Raw genomic sequence first — 12,997 nt, 5'->3', positions numbered from 1 at the left:
ACACGCGACACGCGGATGTGTACGGTGAATCTCTTTTGCTCCTCCAATTGCGTTTCAGGATGTAGGTGCTCCGAGAGTTTCACATGAAGGGTTCATGTTTTGATCTGTAAACTGCAGGCTTGTTTTGCTTTTGGGGGGGGGGAGGATGGGGGGGAGGAGGAGTGTTTCACCTCTGCGTAGGATAGCAGCTGAAGTTTCCAGTTCCCTCTGATAGACCCAGCATGTCTGCAAGAAGGTATTGTCGTAGCATCTCCGCTAGCTTGCGGTGATGAATGAGGAAGGTAGTCCCTAGTGCAGGCCCCCCCCAACCCCCCCCAAATTTTTTTACTTTCCTTTTTTTTAATTAAGAAGTCTGGTAGCTGCGTGACCGCTATGTGAGCTCTGCGGATTTATTAATCTACAGACAAAACTCCTTGTTTTGCTCCCCTCTTACCCCGCTTCATCTCCAACTGTCTCAATCTCAGACTTCAAATGAATGTAGAAACACAACACACACTTGTACGATTAAGACAGATGAGTGAGTTCACAGCTTCCCTGGTTTTGATCCGGTATAAAGCCCTGGAACAGCCAGGGTGGACTCTGTGGTAAGGCATCACTATCACTAAGTCATCCTATGGCTTTGGGCAAGTCATTTAGCCTTTGTGCATGTTTCCCCATCTGTGAAACAGGTTAATACTTTCCTTTGCCTGACAGCGGTAGGAGCTTTACTCAAGTCAGCGCAGCACTTTAACTGTATGAGCACTGGAAAGAGCAGTGAGGGGTAGGGTGTCACCTCTCCTCTGCTTTAAGAGGACATAATGAAGCACATGAAAGAAATGCGGGAACAGGCGTATTCTGATGCTCCAAGTAAAACCCAGGGGACTGTGGTAATCCTCGGAAAGTCCTGCTGATGGAACTGTTCCTCTCCCTTGTTGCCTGTTTTTCTGCTAACAGTTTTCTGTATCTGCAGACTGAGAACTGCAAACATAACTGATACGTACCACCTCTTACTCTTTATTCAGGGAAACTAGACTAGTTGGTTTGTCTCTTTCTGGCAGTCATGCATTAAATGAAACCCTTGTGTTTAGGTTTCCAACAATGCAGAGGAACGTTCAAAGGGAAACCACCAGCTTAAAATAGTTCTCTGCTTGAATTAAAAAATACTGGTATTTGTAACACCTGACATTGTTCAGAGTGGTAGAGAAGCGTTTATGCTGTGCTTTTAACATTACTGCGTGTAATCAGTTTCTTTTCTTTTTGATTCTGAATGTGATACGGCAAAATCCACTGCCAATTTTTCAATCATTTTAAAAAAACAAAACCAACCCCCAAACTCAAAAATAAAACCCACTCATTCCTCCTCTTCTCCCCTTGCCCTTTAAAACCCCCCTAAACTTGGAACCTGAATTATTCAACAGCGTCCTTTGAATCACGTCCCTGACACGTTTCTGTGGCACATCCTTCTGCCAGCTTCTCAAACGCTACTGAAAACCCGTAGGTTTGCAGAGCTGGCTTGGTACTTTGTAGAAGATGGATCGCCATAGGGAGTGAGATGAGCTCTCCGGAAGGCTGGTGCCACGTTGTGGGAGAGGCTGGCAGGGCAGAGAGCTGCCACTGACGCTTGGTTTGCAGCTCTAGGAAACGGAGCTGGTGAAACTGTTAGCGCTCTGACTTGCCGTTTTTCTGTGACTTCGGATCCTACCCTAAAAATAACATGCCAGGCCAGGCGGTATGAAGTAACCCTATCAGCTAGCCCTATCTGAGCTTGTTTGAGCTCTGTTCAGGCAAACCACTAACAACGCAACTGCGGCTAGAAACACGACCGAGATCAGCATGATAGTTTGCGTCGTATGCATCTCTCGGTCGATTCTCCTGACCTGCCGAAGATGTGGGTTTGACCTCTGCTAGCCCTGCAGCACTGGTGCTGCTGCAGGAGGAGTGGGATTCGGTTCTGCCTTGTGCATAGCTAACGATGTTTTCGGTTCTTTCAGTTGCAGAATCTCTTGCCAGTGAGAACTTCGGAAGCAGGGGAAGAAATTTGATTCTTGCATCCCAGAGGGAGTCTTTGGAGTTGGCAGTTAGAACAATATTCTTTTTGATCTGTTAACTGAACAGATTAGGTCTGGATGCAATGATGTTTAAGCAGGAGTCTGGCCTAAGACTGCTTTGGTAGACTAGTCTGCCCGTGACTCAGTGGCTTGCTAGGATTTTTCATCTGTATCAGTGCTTAAACTTAGGCTTCTGAGTCTCCAGTAAGGCACTGAAATAAGTGCCCTGTTATGCTGCTCAGTCTCCTGGCTTGTGTGGGTGTTTTAGTTTGCAGTTGGGGCTAGGTTTATCCTGGGATTAGTTCTCAAAAGCGGTAGATAGGCACCCAGGGGGATTTGCAGAAAGCATTCCAGCAGGTTAGTGTCCCACGCCTTTGGAAAAGCTTTGAAAAGCTGCATCTTCGGCCACCTGCTGCCTTTGTAAGCCAGGCTCCTGTTGCTGAGAGCTGTCTAACACTTGCCCTTTCGATCAGACTGCAAAGGGAAATCACAGTCCAGGCTTTGTAATATCGCTATCAAGATGGCCGGTGTGGAAAGTGACCCCTGCAAACTTCAACTGCAAAGTTTTGGGCAGGAAATGGGTCTTTATCCTCTGCATACTAGGGGCAAACTTTCCCACAGCCGAGATCAAGCTTGGCGGGAGGTTGTAATTCTTGGGAGGCTGCTGGTATGCTGCAGGCTTTGTGCTGACTGTATGGGAAGCAGAGTCCTTGGTCTGAAATGGGCAGCACTGTACGCAAGGCTCTTACCTTACCACTTAGGTGTCTGGCAGAAGTCGTCCTTGAGGACAGGCCCTTCAGCTGCAGGTCAGAATGGAAGCTGGCGCGGGGTTAGAAAGAGACATAGTGCATGCTATAGTGATCTTAGTCTTTTCCCCTGCTCGGTTTGTTCTTTTTATTTTGCTTTTCCCTCGGCACTCCACTGTGTGGAATGCAAAACTCGTCAACTAATCTAATAAAGTTTAGCAAGTGCTGTTAAGAGACAGAGCCCGGTCTGCAAGCTCAGTGGGTGGCTAGCAAAGACTCCTAGTTGGGGTGGCTGTAAGTACTAAGGTGAAAAGACTGGGGAAGGTTAATGGGGAGAAAGAAGTAACCGAGAGCAGAGTAAGGGAGAGCCTTAGTGGGACGGGGGGAAGAAGGGGCCGAGCAGCGTGGTGTTCTGTCGCTTTGCCCTTCCTTGAACTCTAAAGTTGGAGTTGGGTTTCTTTTGATCTCCTCCCTGTTCGTAAATTATCCCTGAGCGGTTTGAAAACAGACCATTCCCCTTTGTAGCATTTTGTTCCCCATCCAGTAGGGAAACTTTAGTTTATGGCAGTGTTGCTTGGGAGAACTGTGCTATGAACTGGCTTGCTGTTGCCTTGTCACTTGGAAGACTGCAGAAGAAAGAGGGCGATAAAAAGGCAGAATGGCAGCCAAAAAGGGGAAAGAAGAGCCCTTGCGAATGCTGTTTGCAGCAAGGACTGTGGGAATGCAGGTGGAGAATAAAAGACAAAGCAGAACCAGTAATTTCCGAGAGAGTAGCGCTACTATGGTGCAGCAGCACTACTGGAAATGACTTGATTTTGAAATAATTAACTAGAAATCCGTTGCCTTACAAGGTCTTTTTTTTTTCTTCCAAATTGCAGAGGTTTTGATACAAATCAGGTAAGAGAGACTTTTCTAAGCACGTGTCCGTGTACGTGCTTGTGTGCCTCAGCGCGTTAAGGGAATGAATGAACAAATATGCTTGCTGGGCCTCAAGGGACGTTTATTCAGAAATAGTAGGGAACAGGGGAGATATACTAGTTCCCAGGGGCGATGAGGGAGAGCTGTACAAGCTAAATAAAGGTGATACATATCCCATAAAGGGAAGGGGGGGAAGGGAAGCAATCCTAGCAATTGCCTTGCTCTCATGACAGAGCACTGCAGCAAGCCTCCAGAAGCTGCATCCTGAGGTAGGCTGAGCTGTAAGGAGAGGGTGAATTACTTTGTATACATGCTGAATACCTCTTCAGCAGTGAGCAAATCCTGCAGGTGAAAACTGCAGAACCCAAAGAGGTAGTTTCCGTTTGGAAAACCTTCTCAGTTAAGTAACCAGCTGTGGTGACACAGCTGAAAGGATTGAACAAGTTTGTTTTTCAAAGACCTCATGCTCATACAGCTCGTGAGTGTGATAGAGTAACAGATCCATAGCAGGGAGCAGTGCATTTCCAGCAGATAAAACTGAATGCTGAGTCTTCTCCAAACCAGAGGTAGCAAGTTACTTAATGTAAAGTTGGAAGCAGGAGAAGGAGAGCCCAGAAAATGTGCTGTCCTCTGCAGGGAAGAGACTTGAGTTCCTATAGTTGATGCCTGAATAAACCTGATCCTGTGGTAAGAATACTGAGCTTTGCAAGTGAGAGGGCTCTGAGGGCTGGTCTTAGATAAAGCATCTGATACTGTTTTTCTTGAAACCTTACCTGGAAAAAAAAAGCTCAAGGTAAGCTGAATACTTGCATAGTGCTCTTTGGAACTCATGTTAAAGCTGGTCACTGGGGACAGCAATGTAGCACCTGGAGGGGACTGTTGTGTCCCAGCTTACCCTCTCTCTTAATAATCTAGCCAAAGAGGTTGATGGTGCATGTAGTCTACCTGGAGACTACTGAAACTGGAATTTAATAAATGCAGAGAGCTGAAACATGAGTTAGAAACAGCTTCAGCCTTGAGGAAGTGCCCCAGAAGTAACTGGAAACGCAGACGCATAGCAAGTAAAGGAGACCTAGTGGTTCTGGCACACTGGAAAAGTCCTAGCCATGGACCAGGGCTCTGTGCTAGCTGCTGTGTAGGCACAAAGCCGAGACAGGTGCCTCTGTCAAAACAGGACAGGAGCTGATCAGTGTGCACAGGCTGAGAAAGTAAATTCAGCAGGACTATGGAAGTGGCCGGGCAGTGACCATCCCAGTATTATCGCTTTTCATTTAACATGGTTGATGGGAAGCTTTGCTGAAGAATTTTGGGGTGTATAAGGCAGCTGTGAGTGTTTGTGACTGCTTCCTCTAGACTCGGGGAAGATGTGGGGGAGGCCTGCTTCTTTCTCACGTGGGTGATAGAAGGCAGCGCTGTGGGCAGGTGGCAATTAGAGTCAACTCTGAGCAGAGGGACACAGAGGGGGCAGAATTCCTCACTCCAAGGTGTGATTACAGGCTAGGGAATTAATCTAGAAGACATGCGGTGTTGGCAGCAGGAGAGGCCCTGAAGGATGTCTTTGTGTATCTGCTGAAGCTGTAGATCAAGGATTTTTACCAGCGCATCTGTCTGTACCCTCTGCCTGGCTTCCCTGTCCTGCGTTTTGGAATGGGGCATTGTGTTGCACTTTGCTCTCTGCTGAGCAGTGGTAAATTGGAGAGACGCCCAAAGCACAAGAGCAGCAATGCTGGAAGGGCTGGCTGTGATGGGGTAGGTGGGGGAAAGCAAGAATAAAATTGTTAATCCAGGCTGTGCTGGTATGTAATGTCAGAAAGCAAACTGTAGCTTGTCCTGGTGTCTGCCATCTGCTTCAGAGGGACCTGTGAAGACAGGGAGCAAGCACAGCCCTAGACGTGCATCTGTCTGTGCCTGTGACCTCCTGACGGGATCTGCGGGGTTTCTAAGTTGTGGCTCATTGGGATGGGAGGGGGAGAGTTGATGCGTGGTGCAGGGAGTTCATCTGGTGCTGCTGCTGTGCTCCAGCCTGTAGAATGCCTGGGACAGGAACTGTGTCTAACTATTCATTTTCTGAACAGTTTGGGGCATGGAGTAATGCGTGAGGCTGAGCAAAGAGAAACTAGCTGGACACTGGGATGCTTCCTGCTACAGCAGGACGTGTTGGGGTTTGGGCTGGGGGTGCTTCCCTGTGGCTAGGTGAAACAGCCCTGTATAGCCCAGGGTTAATGTGGAAAGTGTCTGTGCCTGCCTTGGCAGTTGTGTTACTCATCCCTGTTTCTTTGTCAGTCGGCTAATACAAAGTCTATAGTCCCCGGTGCAGATGAGCCTTCAGTCTGCATTTTCACATACAGCCGGGGAAGGAGGCCTCATCTTTGCAGTCCTTTTAAAGCCAGGATATGAGTAGTACTGCAGGGCATGATCCAGCATTAGCCAGGGAGGAACAAAATGTCTTCAGTCTCCCTTCTCTGCTTGTTCAGGATCTTCTGTGGTTCCCATGGGGATCTTGGTGGGAGAAGAGGAGCACTGGGTGACAGCAGAGTTCTGGGGATGTAGGGCCAGGGCTTTGAGCTTATTGTGCAAGAGCTGGCCTGGGCCCCTCACTTAGATCTATTAGATCCCTGCCTTTACACACACATTTTTTTCCCCAGCCGTTTCTCTGTTAGGAGGCACAGCCTGCAGGGTGACAAAGGAGATGGTGTTGGAGTGCTTAAGCTCTTAGCTGGCAAGAAGCCATCCCGATCTTGGCGTGTGCTAGGGGGCAATGGGATGGAAAAGTTGGGGAGGAAAAGCAGCTGTTGTCTTCTAGCACTGCAGTTCTTGTTGTGCCCACGAGATGGGGGAAGCTGCTCACTAGATGGGCAATCAGAGGGGCGCTCGCCTGTCCCCTCCAGGCGTGGGTGACTTCAGCCTATGACCACTGCTGAGAGGCAATAAGGAAGGGGGTTTGTTTGGGCAAGGAGCAGGGTGCAGGTGGGAGGCTGAGCTCTGCAAGCAGCTGTGCTCTGACAAGGGGTGATGTAAGAATATACTCAGGGTTTCCATGCCCACAGGGTCTTCAGGTCATACTGCCTCAACTTACCAATGAAACTGTTGTTCCTGCTGCCAGAAAATGTTCCTGTCTCTGGTGCGTGAACCAGGGCAGGTTTTGGCACTGTCTCCAAGCACCAGAAATGCTTAGAAGTCTTATTCCCCTGCCCTGGCTCTCGGGGAGGGCTGGCACCGAGCAGCTGAACCAGTGCTGTTCCTGCTCTGTTTCATTAGTAGATTTCAAACAAGTGTGGTGTTCAAAAGGACAAGGCAATCTCTTCTTTGGAGATGCAGTTAAACTTGACTTGAGTTCCAGCTGGCCTGGTCTCTGGCTTTAAACACTGGACCTTGCTCCCACAGCAGAGTAAGGATATACAACTTGCTTGTGGTCTGTAGTTAAAATTAAGCTTCAGATCTCTGCATTTCTTGTGCTTAGCTAAGACAGCTCTGTGAGACCACCCTCACCCGCTTCCATCTGTGTTCCTCAAGACCCCCTTCTACCATGCTACCAGAGCAGATAAGTCTGGTTGTGGGACGGGAAGAGCAAACTGGATGCGTTACTCTTCCTCTCCCCCTTGTCTTGTGCTCATTTCCTAGAGGACCTGATACAGTCCCCTGTCTTGGGACTAGTATGTAATTCTGGATGCTAACTCAACACTAACAGCCCCAATGCCTAGGATGGTTGTTTGGCTGACAGTGGAGGGTTGTGCACGTTGGCTGATGATGACTGAGGAGGGCCTTGGAACCCATTAACTGTAACCCTGAAACATGGCTGGAGGGTGGCAGTTTCCTCCTGGGGGAAGCACGTGTCAACAGGGGCACTGCCTAGGAAGTAATTAGCTGCCCAAAAAGGTTGTAGAAGTGCCCCATGCTTGTATGGGGGCTGTGCTGTGGCTCTTAGTAGTCCATAGGTGTGTATGTGTGCTTGTCATTAATGTGGGTATAAATGTGACACGGCATTCTTGTCCTGAGGTGAGCAATGCACGATTTGAGATTTGGCTGCATCTAGCCTGCCTCTCTGACCCTGTTTTTTTTCTCTCTCCCCACCACCGCAGGCTCGGGCCCAAGCGGAGGCCCTCCACATTGGGGATGTACACTTTTCTGTGAAGCCTGGTTCCAGCACCTCCTCTCCCAAGCTTCACTCCAGCGCTGCAGTGCACCGGCTCAAGAAAGATATCCGTCGATGCCACCGCATGTCCCGGCGCCCCCTGCCCCGTCCAGACCCCCAGAATGGTGGGAGCGTGGGTGGCGGGGCTGGCATCCGTCCTCCCGTCTCGCCCTTCTCGGAGACCGTCCGCATCATCAACCGTAAGGTGAAACCCCGCGAGCCCAAGCGCAGCCGCATCATCCTCAACCTCAAAGTCATTGACAAAGGTGGGAAGCCAGCCAACGGGACCGGGGGCCTGGCTCGGCCCAAGATCCCGTCCCGAAACCGTGTCATTGGCAAGAGCAAAAAGTTCAGTGAGAGCGTCCTCCGCACCCAGATCCGTCACATGAAGTTTGGCGCCTTTTCGCTCTACAATAAGCCGTCCGCTGCACCTGCCCCCTCTCTGGAGGGCAAAGGGGAGGCCGAAGGCTCCCAGGCAGCCTCCTGTGGGCTCATTATGGGCTCCACCCCCTATGATGCCCCCAGCTCCAGCTCCTCCGGCTGCCCGTCGCCCGCCCCCCACTCCTCCTCCGACCCAGATGATTCCCCTCCGAAGCTGCTCCCTGAGACCCTCAGCCCAGCCATCCCCGACTGGCGCGAGTCGGAGGTCCTCGACCTCTCGATCCCACCTGAGTCGGCTGCCACCAGCAAGCGTTCTCCCCCAGGAGGGTGCAGCGGGGGGCAGACACCCTCCTTGTCCCTCTCCTCTTCTGACCCGGAGCAGGAGGCCGGCGACTGGCGTCCTGAGATGTCCCCTTGCTCCAACGTGGTGGTCACGGATGTCACCAGCAACCTCCTCACCGTCACCATCAAGGAGTTCTGCAACGCGGAGGATTTTGAGAAGGTGGCGGCGGGCGGTGGTGGAGGAGGCAGCAAGTGAGCAGCCAGGTCCCCCTGCTCCAGGGGCGTGGGGGGAGCTCTACCTGCGAGAAGTCGTGGTGCGAATGGCTGTCCTTAGTTCTCTCCTTCTCCCCTTGGCTGTCCCTCTGCCCTCACTGCCACCCTTCCTCCTCCTTTCCCCCTGCCCACTCCCTCTTGCCTGGAGGCTGGAGTGTGTCAGTGGGGGGGAGCGGGGGCACCCACTGTTCCTGGGTGTTGCTGCCGCTGGGAGGAGGCAGGGAGGGTCGTGGTGGGGCTGGGGAGTGGTTGTTTGTCCTTGAATGTGGTGTTGTCCAACGGGCGGTGGAGCCTTTGGGGATGAGGGATGGGTGAGCGTGTGTCTGTGTGCCTGTGGGGGTGGTGGGGAAGGTGCTCTTCCTCCTCCTTCCCCTTCCATCTTTGACAAAAACTGAAGAGGAGCTCCAGACCCTTGAGGGGAGGATGTAAGAGGATTGGAGCCCTCACCTACACCCCCCAAGCCTTCTCCCACAATGTGCATGCAGTCTCTTCCATTCCTATGTTTCCCCCTTGCCATGACCCTGATCCTGCCATCCTTCCCCTTCTTGGCCTGCGGCCTGGATCTGCCCTTTACTCTGCTGTCCTGATGGCAGTTGCTGATCCAGATGCCCCCAGAGTGAGGGGGAGAGGGGCAGGTGAAACGTCATGCCTGGAAGGTGCTTGAGACAAAGCTGGGGTGGTGGGGGGTGCCCCATGCAGCATACACCCCATATTGGCTTCCCCTTTCCTTTGACTATTGGTGCTACCTTGGCAGTTGTATGGGCTCTTTCAGGTGACCTGGTCCCTCTTCTCCTGCATCTTCCAACTTGCTCAGCTTTGCAGGGGGAAGGGAAGAAAAGGGAATCTGCTTCTGGCCCAGATCTTCCTCCTGGTGTTCATCACTTGCACTTGCTTGGGGGAGAGGGCATGAAATGCCCTTCCCCAGCCTTTCTGTGGTGGAAGTGGGAGTGGACCATGCATCCATCCTTCAGTTTGGGGGAAGATACGCCAACAATGTGATGCTGCCCCAGCCGGGTGAGGCTGGTCTCCCACCTTGCGCGTAGGCTTCCCCTGACCCTTTTTGCTTTCCCTGCTCCCTTGGAAGGAGGGAGGGATGGATGCTAAGGCGAGTCATTTGCTCTTCCTGCTTCCTTCTGTTTCACCTGCTCTCCCTTCCCTGTAGTGGATGGCCTGGAAGAGGGTTGCCCTCTGTCTTTTCAGCATCTGAAATGGCCTTTACAACTGTCAACCAAAGGTGCTAATAAGAAATAACTGTCTCTCTCACATCATATGCGTGTGCGCTGGATCTCTTCCCCCAGAGCTCCTGTGAGCTGATCCAGAAATTCCTTCTCTTCACCCCAAGCAAGTAGGAGCGAGCAAGGCCACAGCTTGCTGTTCTTTACCCACAGCTCCCTCTTTCCCTGACCACCCTTGTTCACATCCAAAATAAGCTCTCTCTTTCACCTGCCATTTCTGGCTTGCTCCATTTCTGTATGGGTCCTAAGCTTCATGGTGAGATGCTGTTCCTTTGCTCTCCCTTCTCCCCTACTCACACAGGGCTCAGCCTGTAGAGGCAAGGAAAAGAGGTGCTGATCAATGGGAGAGCCTCACCCTCTCAGCGCTGTCCCCTGTATTTGGGATGGGGCAGAGGGGCGTCACTTCTACATAACATGCTGCAGAGGTGAAAAGGGTGGAAAAAATTCCCCGCACCGGGGCTCACCTACTTACAAACCTGCCCTGGGCGGGTGAACACAAATGGAATTGGCCCCTCTGGTGCTTCCACACGAGGATTCTCCGGAGCCGCCGGCTCCGAGGAGTGCTCTTGCGTGGAGTAGTGATTTTGTGGTTGCAGTGGTCTGAGGGTAGAAAGAAGGCAGTTTCTGGGAGAGAGGCAATATTTGTCTGCCCAAGGGGCGTTGTCGGGGTGGTAGAGGGATAGACCAGCTTCTGACCTTAATTAGGGCTTCTGTGCCCAGAGCTTGTCTTCTCCCCGCCTCCAGCGCCTGGATTGGTGTAATAAAATCCTTGCTGCCCTCCCCACAAGCTTTGCCTCGCAGCAGGTGGAATTCAAAGCCGTGGGGCATGGTGAATTCACACCAGTTGTGGCTCAGTGTCTGTACAGACAGTCCGAGGGGGATTCCAGGTGCTGTTAGCACCACCCTTTGCACACCTCTTTCTTTTTCTTTCCTTGGTTAAAGAGCTTAGTGGACTCTTTGGGGATGCGGTTGCATTCACAGCTGAAACTAGGGGCAGGGAGAAAGAGACTGCCCCGATCCATTCACCAAGCTAAGGCTTCCTATAACTTGTTGGACTTGTGTGTGTGTCAGTAGTAATACCTGCCTGTATTTTTCGTGTCTTTTTTTTTTTTGCATCTTTCCTGTGTCTGGCACACCTGGGGATCCCTTATTTTAGCATAGCCTATCCATTTGACTGCAACTTCAAAGATGAGCAGTTTGTAGGCATAGGGAAAAGCTCTTTCTTAGGGAAACAGCGAGGAGATTCTTCTCTTTTTTTTTTTTTTTTTTTTTTTTCCCCCTTCTCAACAAGAACTATTCTGTGGCTGCGAGATAAGAGGAGCTTATTTGTGGGGTGGATGCAAACTGGCCAGTCACTTTAGGTTGTTAAGTTACTGTTTGGTGTGTATGTGGTGATGTGTTTTGTTTCGTGGTATTGAGGTTCTGGAAAAAAAAAAATAAATTGAAGCGTTTAAGTGGGAGATAAAAGGGAACTTAAATAGGAAACTCTTGATGTGTTTTGGCCAAGATGTGTGTTCGCTTGGCAGAATTCTTTTCCCCAGTGTCTCTTGTATGGTGTTATTTGGGGGCAGGAATTGTTTAATCGAAGGGTTTTTGCCTTTCTCCAGAGTGACAAGCAAGGGGACTGTCTGTGAAGAGCAAAACAGTGGGTCATTGTAGGGATGCTCCGTGAGGACCTTCTTCCTGTGGTGAGGAGATAAGGGGACTTGTTGCAGCAGAGGAACTCGTGCAGTAGATCCTCTTTGTGGAGGAAGAAAGGAGTATGATCCGGCTTGCAGACACAGCTCAACTGCTTGTGTGACAAATCTCTCCCTGGGTGGGTCACCAGGTGGGAACCAAACCCTGAACCTCTGGATCTGAAATGAGGGTTCTGTGCTGTTTTGAGTTAGAAGTCTGCTAACTTGAACACAGCAGCAGCCTCAAGTTCCCTCAGGTGGACAAGCCACTTGAGGCTGACTAACCTACCTTCGTATTCATGTGGGTTACACTCCTTCTGGATTTTTGCCCTCACTCCTTAATGGAGATGGGAAGGAAGATCTATCCATGCTCTTTAAAAAGGGCGTGGGATTGAGGGAGGAGTTTATTTGAAAGTATCCCCTTCCCTTCCCCGTAACCCCTAGGGAAAAAAAAAAAAAAAAATACTGATTTTGAAGACAGCGGGTTTCCAAAAGTAGTTAAGTAGCCAAATCCCCTTCCCCCCCCCGAAACCCCTAGGAAAAAAAAAAAAAAAACAAAAAACAGGGAAATATTCTCTGTGTCTGTGCCATGTTTGTTCTCTTGTCGTCGTGTTTTTAGAGGAGATTTTATGATGGAGTGGAAAAAGTGAAATGATTAGTTTTGCATAAAAAAAGAAAAGTTTAAAAAAAATTTCTACAGGGAGAGAGCGAGAGAGAGAGTTTAAAAATTAATAAAAAATGCAGTGATTGCACAAACTGTAGTGGTATTAGATGGTCCTTAGAGAAAAGAGTATTTTGTAGTATCGAAGCATGTGTGTCTGGGATGGTGTTTGACTTGCTTGAACTGGAGGGAAAGGCATTCTGGGACTAAGCAGCGATGTCCGAGCTGAAAAGGCAAGTTGCATGTTGGAGGAACCCTGTCTACAAACCCTTCCCATCCTTGCCTCCCAAGTGTTGGAGTGAGTTCCCTTCCCTCCCATACCTCTCCTGTGAGCTAAGGTGGAGTCTCCAAGTGGTTTTCTGGCCGAGCAGCCCTCAGAAATGGCCGGTCGTGTTCTGCCAGAACATGGATCAGGCCACCAACATGGAAACAGTTGACTTACTTTGCATGCACAGCAAGCTGCTAAGATTTGGGGTTGGCATGTACCTTTCCTGCCAAGTCGCTGTCTCTTCTCTTTTCCCTCTCCCGTATCCAAGCAGGATTAAACATGGTGGGCTTATCTCCCGGGAAGCAGATATGCCTCCCCTCCGCAGGGTCTCTTAGCTTCTTCCAGCATCAGGTGGGGAATGGCATTTTTCCATATAGGATTCACCACATCAGGACAGA

General features: G+C 50.4%; 1 protein-coding gene across 1 annotated transcript in view; it reads left to right on the top strand.

Moving 5' to 3' along the window:
- The window catches only part of CBX6 (chromobox 6), a 12,483-nt gene extending 3,545 nt beyond the window's left edge, over positions 1-8,938 (top strand). The window contains exon 3 of the mRNA XM_009290109.2: positions 7,771-8,938. Coding sequence (XP_009288384.1) covers positions 7,771-8,742 — 972 coding nt within the window. The 3' untranslated portion in view covers positions 8,743-8,938. The remainder of the gene's footprint in view (positions 1-7,770) is intronic.
- The last annotated feature ends 4,059 nt before the right edge of the window (positions 8,939-12,997 follow it).

Source organism: Aptenodytes forsteri, unplaced genomic scaffold (genome assembly GCF_000699145.1).
Source record: "Aptenodytes forsteri isolate BGI_AS27 unplaced genomic scaffold, ASM69914v1 Scaffold284, whole genome shotgun sequence".
NCBI classification, from domain to species: domain Eukaryota; kingdom Metazoa; phylum Chordata; class Aves; order Sphenisciformes; family Spheniscidae; genus Aptenodytes; species Aptenodytes forsteri.
The sequence above is the reverse complement of the archived record's forward strand: the minus strand, read 5'-3'. Positions and strand labels throughout refer to the sequence as shown.